This window comes from Agrilus planipennis, unplaced genomic scaffold (assembly GCF_000699045.2).
Source record: "Agrilus planipennis isolate EAB-ADULT unplaced genomic scaffold, Apla_2.0 scaffold294, whole genome shotgun sequence".
NCBI lineage: Eukaryota > Metazoa > Arthropoda > Insecta > Coleoptera > Buprestidae > Agrilus > Agrilus planipennis.
The window spans coordinates 231,032-242,658 of NW_020439100.1; the positions used below are offsets into that span (position 1 = coordinate 231,032).

Consider the following 11,627-nt stretch of genomic DNA (forward strand, 5'->3'; position numbering starts at 1 on the left):
ATTAGTTGACATTGGAATTGAGACATGAAGTTTAGTCAGGTAGGTAGTACTCACCAAGTAAAGTAGTGTAGTAGTATTTACTAGAATTTTGTTTATTATTTGTTTAAAAATGAATGTGAGTGAGATACAGGCCCTTAAAGTTTTCTTAATCGGAGGAAATTCCGGTAGGTACGGCCCTGGCTTCAGCCTTCCGTCAGCTGTTCCCGCCAAACATCGTTTGTCCTAAAACATATCTTCCTAACATTATTCTAATGTATCAGCCCGCCTTCGGCGGGCAGGGGCATTAAACAAACTCGAGTCTGTCATACATCTACCTAACTAAACAATGACGTCATCAATGCATATTTGGCGAGAACAGCTGACGAAGGGCTGCAGCCAGGGCCGTACCAATCGAAATTTCTTCCGATTAAATAACTTTAGGAGCCTGTATCTCAAGCTCCATTGGTTTCCGCACGGAATTAATGCTACCACACGATTCTACTTAGTGAGTACTACCTACCTGACTAAACTTCATGTCTCAATTCCAATGTCAACTAATGTAAAAAATGACCCAGTACTTTTGTTATCAAAAAACTATATAAAATCTATTTTTTGTGCTGAGTGAGCTGATAATTATAATTAAACACAGATAAACTAGTTTTCACTATCTATCAAACTTGCACACAAACATAAAAGCTACAAATGGGTACAACCCATAGAGAATAGATATACAAATGGTAATAGATGGTACAACCTGCAGCCACAGATAATAGACAAAGTTTATAGAAGTAGATAAGATCATAGATAAGATTACATTCATAGATTGTAATGCTAAGATCATAGAGTATTGTTAAATTACATTCATAGATAGTTGTTTTCATATCACAGAAGTAAAACTATAGGTGTTAAATGACGAACCATAAACATTATCATAGACTAAATATTTATTTAATCTCTAGTTTAAGTTTGCGCACGCAAATTAGAAATATCAATTACAATTTATCTACGTATTATTTGCAATAGTATAGGTTTAAATTTCACTTATCATAATATTATACCTGTCTTTAAGAATTCAAGTATGAATGTCGCGCAATCGATCGGCGTTAATTAAATTATGATAGCTTCAATAGTTTTCTAATAAATTGACATTGAATTTTTTTCAGCACCCTAAACAATTTTCTTTTTTAAATAAAACTAATTGACGCACAATTACGCTAGGTACACCACATTTGGAAGCGGTAAATTATTTATATGGGAAATCAAAATCACAAACTAGCCAAGACGCCTCCATTTTGGCTATCGCGAACTATCTATGGTCAAGGACAGCAATGTCAAAATACAATATAATTATTAATATAACCTATATAAGACTTAATCAGTTTTAATTTAATGAAATAGTAAATATTGGAAAATCATGATTACCAAAGTTATGATCCAAAACAACCACCTATTTCTAAAATTTCTCGTATATTTACATCGAAAATACAGTTCAAATGTATATAAATTTGTACCTAAACACCCCCCATTAGAAAAATGTGATATTAAACGTTTGGAAGACTTTATTGTAAATTCTAGCAAGTTGCTTGTATTAACAGGAGCTGGGATTTCAACAGAATCTGGTACGATATTAGCAAAAGATGATTTTCTTTAATAACAGTTGTTTATAATTATTATATTATTTATAAGTAGGAATTCCGGATTACAGATCAGAAGAAGTGGGATTATATGCCAGATCAAATCACAAGCCTATGACTTATCAGGAATTTTTGACTTCTGCCTATGGTCGAAAACGTTATTGGGCAAGAAGCTACATAGGATGGGATAGATTTTCTTATTGTCAACCAAATGCTACACATATTTCACTTCGTAATCTAGAACTTGACCATTATAAAATTGATGTTATAATAACACAAAATGTTGATAGGCTTCACACCAAAGCTGGCAGCATTAATGTTGTAGAACTTCATGGGACGCTTTATGAAGTAATATGTTTAAGTTGCCATAAAAAATACTGCAGATTTAAAATTCAAGAGCAAATGAAAAAATTAAACCCTAACATCAGAGAATTTGCAACTATGGTCAGACCTGATGGAGATGTTGATATCTCAGAGGTAAGCTGTTATTTCTTCCAAGTATGTATATGACCCAATCTTTTAGTAAATGTAATTTAAAGGAAAATTGAACAAAAACTGTATTACATCTATTTTTAATTAATATTAAAATGTTTTTGTCATTTAGTGGTTTCATGAATATATATATATAAAATATCATAATGTATGAACCAGTGAAACCTCATTTAATTACATAAAATTGATCAGACATTTAAATAAAAATAATAGTTAACAAATGCTTTATATTTGCACTTGTTAATTTTTCTACAATATTTACATCTTGGAAGATTTGAAAATTGCAATATTATGAAAACCGACATTAAATGCAATTTTGCTATTTGTTTTTAGGATCAAATAAAACAATTTTTAGCACCACAGTGTGAAGAGTGCGGTGGCATTTTAAAACCAGATGTGGTTTACTTTGGTGATAATGTTCCTAGAGAAAGAGTTATGAAAGTAACACAAGCTGTAACAAACTCCGATTCTTTGTTAGTACTGGGCTCTAGTTTATCAGTATATTCGTCATACAGAATAGTTCTGCAGGCTGCAGAAGAAAAGAAAAACATTGCTATAGTTAATATTGGTCCAACCAGAGCAGATCATTGTGCTCATCTAAGAATATCAGCAAAATGTGGCGAAATATTACCCAAAATATGTTAATAGTACAAATATAGAGGTCATTCGTTTTTAATATTATATATTCTATTTTATTACTGTATTCTAGTTATATATTATTGACTAATAAAACAATTTTAATGTACTTCTATACATCATGATGTAAATACCTTTTTAGAGTTGGTTACAAAATTGTAAAAAGAAGCCCTTGTAGAGAAACTTCAGAGTTCATCCATCTACCATAATTGTAGAATTGCCAATTTTTGTTTTTTTTTTAATACTTTCAATTCTAAACGGGTCCATAAACTGAGAGAAATTCACAATAGAAAAAGTGATAGAAACAAAACAAACATTAGCGAAGGGTCGAGAAAACACTTGTACTCGCGAACGATTAATTTGGAAATTTGAAAAAGATTCATGAAGTCGTTAAGGAAAGACAGGATAGTGGGACACCTTCTTAGACATGAAAGGCTAGTTATAGATAATAAAAGTATTAACAGGAGTAAAAAAGGACAAAGAAAGACCTGGTTTAGACTCCTGTTGACAAATAGGGATGTGGGATCTTCTAGTCTTTGAGAAATTTGACTAACAAGAACGAGTGAGCGTGATGATTCAAGTATGTAACTTGATGTGTTCAAATTAATAGGAAACTCTAGCCAAGCTACGAAAATTGCTTTTGTTCAGTTTTTTGCATTAAAAATGATTCATTTTTAATATCGCTTTTATTTTATAAATGTCGTATTTACAGGCTCAAGAAATACGTTATACTCTCAAAATATTCATTTCACCTACTTTGGTTTAACAATTATTAATACATGATACATTATTACCCAGTTGAACCTTGAATCCCGATTTTTCATTGATTAAAGTCAACAATAAAGGAAATTTTGAAAACCAGTTCCCAAATAGTTTAAATCTGATAAAATTTACTGTACTTGTGTGTACATAATAATAAACACTTTTTGAATGTTAAGACCATGAATGAATACATGAAAAAATAATAACTAGAAAAATATCTTGTATATTCTGGATATAATACTGATAAATAGTTCTTAAATGTCAAAAAATAAACAAAAATAACATTAACAAAAAAAACAACAAATATACATATTTGACCTCTAACACTTTTATATTTAAAGTACATCTCTAGTGGTTCTGACTCATTCTATTATAGATAATTCTCATTGATCAGTCAGCAGCCAGTTAAAATACAAACTGTTATATTTACATTATATTCTGCTTTAACAAATTGTAAGCTTTTGATAAGACAACGATCACACTAAAAGCTTTTCTCAATCGTTTCTTTGGTTTACAACTAAGATGAAGAGATAGGACAGTTTACATTTTAACTAGCTGATGTAAATGGACTAATTCAGTTCAATAAAACAAAAATATAAGATCTCCTGTTCGGTTTCTGCTATTTACAGGAAAACTTATAGAGTGCTACTTTTAACACTCTACAATAAATTCACACGAACTACTGAACTTGCTGATGTAATTTTTGAAATTATTGTTATTCGTTTCGCTATAACTTGTTTAATGTTTCTTCAAACTGATTAATATAAATATATGTTTGTGTAAATAGATAAATATTATCCATGCTAAATCAAAATTTGGCAGAATATTAGTATTTGGGGCGGCGCACACTAACATAACTGACACCTCGTGGAGGTTTTCTGTATACTACCCCCCCCCCCCAACGGTTTCATGAGTATAGAAACACAAATGTAAAGGTTGGTCATAAAAGAAAGCGCTGATTAAAAAGTTTTATGCAAAAAGTGTTACCCCTTTATTGTAGAAAATGTACGTGAAAATTGTTTAATGGTCAATAATACAGAGCATGAAATGACTTAAATTAACTTAGAATAGCAAGAATAGCAATATTGACCTAACTTCCATCACAGTTCAGTAGCGCCTTGTATGTAAAGTTATAGGTCCCGTGATCGAATCGCAAATCTAACTGGCTATTTACCACACTAACTAATGCCATACAATAAATAATGATGGAGATATATGTAATATCAACGAGTGTTGTTAGGCTTTCATCGAGGTATCACACCCCTTGCTAAGCGTGGCCCCAAATACGAAAGTGTCCTACCAAATTTATTAAAGTGAAATGCTTAGTACGTTATAAACACTAGATACGATTTTGAATAGTAATCTAAAATAGGTAATATATAAAATAAACACAATCATCATACATAGAAAAATAAACTTTGGGGTTGTAACTGCTAAATAATTTGTCTGATACTTCTAAAGTTAAGCCTTTAGGACCCCCCATAACTGATTAAGATTACATCTGTCTGTTTCATGGGTGAGTTTGTGGGCCAGATAGTAGTGTTTCATTACAAAATGTTTTTGGCAAACCTGACAAGTAAATTTCGACTGTTTTTCGTGTGTTTTTTTATGTTTCAGTAAATTGTCATTTCTAGAAAAGCATTTATCGCATATATCGCATGTGAAATTTTTTGCGCCACTGTGTGCTGTCATGTGTCGTAACAGGTGCTCTTTTCGCATGAAACATTTATTGCATTTATCGCATCGAAACGGTCGAAAACCTGTATGCAATTTTACATGCTGAAATAAATGCTCTTTCCTTTTAAAAGTTTTTTTACAAATTTCACAAGTGTGACTTTTCACTAAGTTATCATTCTGTACTGTTGTCATAACTGATGTTGATGTGGGTGGAGTTAAATTAGCTCCACTTATATTCGACTGGTTGTTCGCTGAAGTCACCACACTATTTGTACCCAAGTCTAATGAATTGTTGACATTTTCAATGGGGGTGCTTACAGTTTGATTACCCATATGGATGACATTTGTGGATGAAATGCCATTCACTTTAGAATGGTTCATGGCCAAATTTTGATTTTTCATATTTGCGTTTGACGTGGTATTATGGATAATAGATGGTATACTATTAGTCATATTATGCACAGATGAATTACTGGTACTGGTGCGAATTTCTTCTTCTGACTTAACGTTTAAGTTTGTATTTGATATGTTTGAGAGGCTGTTCATACCAGCCAAACTTAAGTTATTCAGTAGATTGGCATTGGCTGAAGTTAAATTCATATTTAGAATGTTCATAGCAGGTGCAAAAGCACCCTTTTCCAAAGTAGCAGAATCTATATGTGCATTAAGATCTAAATTGTTAATCAAACCATTACTATTTGGTGCTGTTGAATTCATACTGTAACTTTTACGATGAACAACATTTTGAACTTTAGATATACCATTTTGGTGCATGTTAACGGAGGTATTTGTAATGTTTTGTCCTAAATTGTTAGTGGAAGATTGCTGATTGATATTGTGGTTGTAACTCGCATTTGTGTTTGCGTTCATGTTTGTAAGATTCGAGCTGAAGTTTAAATTGTTTGAACTTAAACTCGAAGGAATGTTTATGGCATTTAAATTTACATTTTGCAAGCTGATGTTCGACATTACATTAATACTGCTAGTGTTGATATGAGAAGCATAACCAATGTTTGAATTGGTTGAGAAAACTTGTTGATTAGGTTCATTTTCGGGCAACTTATTTACCTGAGGTATATGACTAGAATTGATGAACTTCTGAACAAGTTGTGTAGGATTTAGGTCAGGTACAGAAATTACTGCATTTGTGGAATTTTTGTAACTATCATTTGCTTTATATGTATAGGCAATTTTATTTAGCTGCGTACTTGATTTGGGCTCTCCACAGGTTGCCAAATGTTGAGGTTCACTTTCAGTTAAGTCTATTTTAATAATGGAATCTTCTAAATAACTATTGTCAGGCCTTTTCTGATGTGAATCTAGATTCTTTGATCTCTTTCTTCCATGAATTATTGGCTTATTTGATGGTTCTACATTCCTCTGGAGTTTTTGAGTGTTGTTTTGTGATAAAAGGGCATTACTTTGTGCCAAAAGTGCATCAAAATTCACTATTGGACCAATACCTATTATCTCACCGTTTGCATTAACAGTCACATTAGCCACTGTGTCATTTTTTGCAGAATTTTGAAGGAAACTTTTGAGTAGTTCTATATTTACAGCATTTAAATTATAAGCAACTTGTGGTTGACTAGTAGCTGTTTGAATGACTTTTGAATGTAACGTATCTGACTTGAGTGTACATTTTGAATTGGCATTTGATGTTACATTGTTTGGAACATGGACATAAGAAATGTCTTGGGGTGAATTGTCAACAACATTAACAAAATTTGAACTTCCATATAATGATTCACTTTGTGTAGTAGATATAGAAGAATTAGGACTAGTTGTTACTGTTGTTATTAATGTAGATGGTGTTATGATAGGATTAGGTTTTGAACTTGTGTCTTTGATATAAACCTGAAATAAAGGAGTTAACATTTCCATATTAACTATTGTTAATACATTGAATACCTTCCCAGACTTCTTAAAATCCTCTGTATACCTAAAGTTATTAAAGTAACTTGAAAGCATAGTTTCTGAGGTTTGACATTCTTTTTTAAATGTGTAACATTCTTCCAAGGTATTTAAACATTGTGAACATACTACTTTTGGTAGGAAATCGTTTTCACAGACCTACAAACGTGCAAAAACGTTCAACTTGTAGTAAACAACCACTTGTGTTAACAAACCTTTAAAGAGAGGCAACTTTGTATTTTATTTTGTAATTGTATTTTCCTTCCTTGCTCGTGAAATATATGCGTTTTTTCTTTTTGTTGATTTGTAGCACATAGCCGGCATAATTCATAAAAATTTACTCTCTTATAACCTGACATTTTTAAACATTTATTTTTTTTAACAAAATCGACCTTCGGATTATGGTGTCTCCTATGTCGCAAACTCAATAATGTGTTTATAGAAACGAACCAGTGCACGACTACATGAAAAGTAAATATTATTTAACATTAAGTCACGTAATCATTTCATATACACTCTAATAACAAGAACTAATAACTCACAATATCTGCAGAAAAACTCATTATTTAAAAAATATTACGGTTTTAAGGGCATACTAAATAATGGTGCTGTAAACACCTCCGTAATAACCTCACAGTGTTTGGTATTTGTCAATCTGACGTTTAGTCGATAAATAAAAACAAAAGCTATTCTTCCCTTTAAATTAATATTGTAAAAAAGAGTTTGTAAATGATCAGTGATGCTAATCATATAAAAACTAAATGGGTAGTTTTTTATACCCTCGATGCGAAATGTAGAGCTGTGCTAATTTATATTTGTATTTTCCATCGAAAAACAAAGGTTTTAAAAGAAAAGGGTGTGCTGTTTCTAATCAAAAACCTATACTTCTTAAAAAAATAAGTGCAAAATGGGTTTCTCTGCTTCACCTTGGAATATTTCTCACCAAGAAAACTTGGAAAATTTGAAAATGGATTCCAACTTTGCTTGGTTGTTGTGTAGTTTAGTTTCTGCAATATTATGGGTCATATACATAACTTACTACAATTCTAGAGTAGCAGGATATATTATTACAAAAATAATGAATAAATTTTTTATTCGAGGCGGATATTTTAATATAGGTGGGTGGTGTTTCTGGCTAATTTACACTAAAGTCCTATATCGTTAACTCTCATTATAGGATCATTCACATTAAATGCACTTTCTGGTAAAATTATGTTTCGAGATATTTTCTACATAACGCATGATTATACTATTAGAATTCAGGATGGCTATTTAATATTTAGATGGTGGAGATCATATGTTCCTAAAGATGTCAGTGAAGGTGAGAAACTGAAAATCTATGATACTGTGTAATTTATACAAATAACAATTATTCATATACCTAGATTTATCTCATTCTGATACACGTTTATCAGTGGTTTTAAATGGATTTGAGCTGCATGTTTATAACAGATCAGATATTTATGCACGCTTGGAAAAAATATTTGGCTTGGAACCCGGTCTATTTCCTGATTATGGTGGACCTGATAAAGATACTTCTCCAGGAAATACGAAGTATATTTTTTATGTATATCTTTTGTGTCGTTGCTTGTATCTTAATTTAACTGACTATATTTTGAACCACAAATGCACTACTAAATATATGCTTCTTATAGTAATTAATTAGTTTTTATGTAAAAAAACAGAGCTGGAAATGAAACAGAACGACAAATTGCTTCAAGGAAACAAAGGTCTGAAGCAGCTATGGCTAGAACATGGAGAGACTTAATACCTGTTATTAAAATGGATGTCTCATCTGTAAGTATTCAACAATTTTTTGTATTTAATATAGATACCTACATATCCATTATTATGTGTGTCCCATACTTTGAAGATAATTGGAGTTTTGTAAACATTTAACAAAATTTATTAATTGTACGTAAATTGGGCACCAACAAATATTTTTTATTACTAAGTAATGATAAAAAGATTTCAGTAAAAATTACATTCGAACACCATTTTGGTGCATGTTNTGACTAATTATGAATTTATGTTGCTAGTGTTGCCATTTTAATAAAAAATTACACTTCAAAAAAAATCCATAGGCCGGATAGAAACAAAACTATAATTTTCAAATATTCCCAGCAACAAACTTTAAATTCGATATAGAAATTGCCAATAATTAAAAGAGGTTATTTAATTGTAGCAAATATAACTAAAATGTTAATTGTTTAATTTGTAATTCTTACTTTGTATAATGTTAACGCCAAAGACTGCAATAATTCACTACCTCTCACACTAATAACTACATAAATACTGAGCGGTCAATCAACAGTCACCAAAAAAGTATCGCGTTTAAATTGCCACGCTGCCAAATGATCTTATCATTAAAAATACTGATAAAACATCAAATTTTATAGCTAAAACAATGTATTGTACCTAGATCTAGTAAATTTATGGAATAATAAATTTACGTAAACAATGCATAGGGACATATATAAGCAATATTATTTAAATATTTCGCAACTGTATCGATTATTAAAATATTTCAAATGGAAGTTATCGACAAGAAGAAATACTAAATATTTAAGAAAAGATAAAAAGTGGGGGGTTTTACAATACAGGTACCATATGTTTTCGAAAATCCGTAGAACAATATTTTTTTACTCTGCGTTTCATAACAAGTAAGGTAGCACCTTTTTCAATTGAATATTTCTTTTTCTCAGTCATTAGTCTAAACAGCAGAAAACAGTTGTCAGGAAACTTTTCGTTTTGATCTAATTTCTCAAAGTTAAAGCTATAGTTGCAGAAGAAAAACAAACAACATGGCAACACTGGTGCGCGGTACAGTCCAAAGCAGAATTCAATTTGATTTATATAAAGAACGAATAAATGCCTCAATACATATAAAAAAATACACTACCGTCATTCAATAAGTTTATGAAGTTCTATTAAGTATTTGCATTCATTCTACGTAATTATAATTCCCAAAAAATTGTAGAATTGATTGAAGGCGAAAGTAGTAGATACTTTAAAAAATATACGAAGTTGCATTAAGATTGAACAAATGAGCATGCCATTAATTGGTTAGAAAGCTCAAAACCCTATTAAAATGTTTAATACTTTTTGCGCCATGAAGTCAATAGGTATGCACCTACGCAGGGCTTAATAATAAAATCTGATATTTTCGCAAACAATGAAATAAAAGCAAAAAAAGACTTACTGATCTAGGTGTTATATACGCCATCAAAAAGAAACACTTGTTGATATCCGTACACTAGCAATCATAATCACCACACACGAAAAATTAAGAAAACGGCAACATAAATATTAACAATACCCTTACGATTTCTTTCTCAGTATCAACTAAAAGTATCACTGTAAGAATTATGAATATATACCTATATATTCGAGTACGCTAAATGAGGTGGTAGAACAATTTCTAGCGAATTTCCACCTTTGCGTACTATAAATAGGGTTAGGTTGCAAATTAAAAATGATAAAAGAAATAATTATGAAACTATTACAGCGTATATGTAAATGACTTGAATAAAAACGCACGATTTTGGAAAAATAACATGGTACACCAAGATATTGAAAATTTTGTTACTACTGTTTGAAAAAGAATAAATTATTAAGTTCATAATTCTTACACAAGAAAATAAAATTCGCGGTCATGCTTTTTGTAACTCACCGCCTACAATGATCACCTACAAAACTATTTAACATTAAGTCACGTTACAATTTCATATACACTCTAATAACAAGAACTAATAACTCACAATATCTGCAGCAAAATTCATTATTTAAAAAATATTACGGTTTTAAGGGCATACTAAATAATGGTGCTGTAAACACCTCCGTAATAACCTCACAGTGTTTGGTATTTGTCAATCTGACGTTTAGTCGATAAATAAAAACAAAAGCTATTCTTCCCTTTAAATTAATATTGTAAAAAAGAGTTTGTAAATGATCAGTGATGCTAATCATATAAAAACTAAATGGGTAGTTTTTTATACCCTCGATGCGAAATGTAGAGCTGTGCTAATTTATATTTGTATTTTCCATCGAAAAACAGAGGTTTAAAAAAAAAAGGGTGTGCTGTTTCTAATCAAAAACCTATACTTCTTAAAAAAATAAGTGCAAAATGGGTTTCTCTGCTTCACCTTGGAATATTTCTCACCAAGAAAACTTGGAAAATTTGAAAATGGATTCCAACTTTGCTTGGTTGTTGTGTAGTTTAGTTTCTGCAATATTATGGGTCATATACATAACTTACTACAATTCTAGAGTAGCAGGATATATTATTACAAAAATAATGAATAAATTTTTTATTCGAGGCGGATCTTTTAATATAGGTGGGTGGTGTTTCTGGCTAATTTACACTAAAGTCCTATATCGTTAACTCTCATTATAGGATCATTTACATTAAATGCACTTTCTGGTAAAATTATGTTTCGAGATATTTTCTACATAACGCATGATTATACTATTAGAATTCAGGATGGCTATTTAATATTTAGATGGTGGAGATCATATGGGTGCGAATTTCTT

General features: G+C 30.9%; 3 protein-coding genes across 5 annotated transcripts in view; 2 read left to right on the forward strand and 1 right to left on the reverse strand.

The window, feature by feature from the left end:
• The first annotated feature begins 1,312 nt into the window (after positions 1-1,312).
• Positions 1,313-2,832, forward strand: LOC108740768 (NAD-dependent protein deacylase Sirt4). 3 transcript variants are annotated; one of them, XM_018475224.2, is made up of 3 exons: positions 1,313-1,598; positions 1,666-2,090; positions 2,439-2,832. In XM_018475224.2, the coding sequence occupies exons 1-3, from the start codon at positions 1,394-1,396 to the stop codon at positions 2,748-2,750; spliced, it is 942 nt and encodes a 313-aa protein (XP_018330726.1). In that variant the 5' UTR covers positions 1,313-1,393; the 3' UTR covers positions 2,751-2,832. The 3 variants fall into 3 exon arrangements, with proteins under 3 accessions (XP_018330726.1, XP_018330727.1, XP_018330728.1); XM_018475225.2 differs by having other exon boundaries at positions 1,669-2,090; positions 2,439-2,750; XM_018475226.2 differs by having other exon boundaries at positions 1,506-1,598; positions 1,685-2,090.
• Positions 2,833-3,445: 613 nt separating this feature from the next.
• LOC108740767 (GATA zinc finger domain-containing protein 14) lies at positions 3,446-7,709 on the reverse strand. The gene is made up of 4 exons (XM_018475223.2): positions 7,637-7,709; positions 7,310-7,554; positions 7,092-7,253; positions 3,446-7,037 (listed from the first exon to the last, which is right to left on the reverse strand). The coding sequence occupies exons 2-4, from the start codon at positions 7,451-7,453 to the stop codon at positions 4,965-4,967; spliced, it is 2,379 nt and encodes a 792-aa protein (XP_018330725.1). The 5' UTR covers positions 7,454-7,554; positions 7,637-7,709; the 3' UTR covers positions 3,446-4,964.
• Positions 7,710-7,759: 50 nt separating this feature from the next.
• LOC108740765 (uncharacterized protein KIAA1109) overlaps positions 7,760-11,627 on the forward strand; it is a 68,129-nt gene continuing 64,261 nt past the window's right edge. Inside the window, exons 1-4 of the mRNA XM_025977487.1 lie at positions 7,760-8,212; positions 8,272-8,415; positions 8,480-8,648; positions 8,780-8,891. Of these exons, the coding sequence (XP_025833272.1) occupies positions 8,002-8,212; positions 8,272-8,415; positions 8,480-8,648; positions 8,780-8,891 (636 nt within the window). The 5' untranslated portion in view covers positions 7,760-8,001. The remainder of the gene's footprint in view (positions 8,213-8,271; positions 8,416-8,479; positions 8,649-8,779; positions 8,892-11,627) is intronic.

What these genes read in the sequence shown, in the direction of transcription:
- LOC108740768 (XM_018475224.2), top strand. Translation starts at nt 1,394, where the DNA reads ATGATTACCAAAGTTATGATCCAAAACAACCACCTATTTCTAAAATTT. An exon ending in TGGGATTTCAACAGAATCTG is followed by an intron (nt 1,599 to 1,665) that starts GTACGATATTAG and finishes ATTATTTATAAG; the next exon opens with TAGGAATTCCGGATTACAGA. An exon ending in GAGATGTTGATATCTCAGAG is followed by an intron (nt 2,091 to 2,438) that starts GTAAGCTGTTAT and finishes ATTTGTTTTTAG; the next exon opens with GATCAAATAAAACAATTTTT.
- LOC108740767 (XM_018475223.2), bottom strand. Translation starts at nt 7,453, where the DNA reads ATGTCAGGTTATAAGAGAGTAAATTTTTATGAATTATGCCGGCTATGT. An exon ending in AAAGTTGCCTCTCTTTAAAG is followed by an intron (nt 7,254 to 7,309) that starts GTTTGTTAACAC and finishes GCACGTTTGTAG; the next exon opens with GTCTGTGAAAACGATTTCCT. An exon ending in ATTTTAAGAAGTCTGGGAAG is followed by an intron (nt 7,038 to 7,091) that starts GTATTCAATGTA and finishes CCTTTATTTCAG; the next exon opens with GTTTATATCAAAGACACAAG.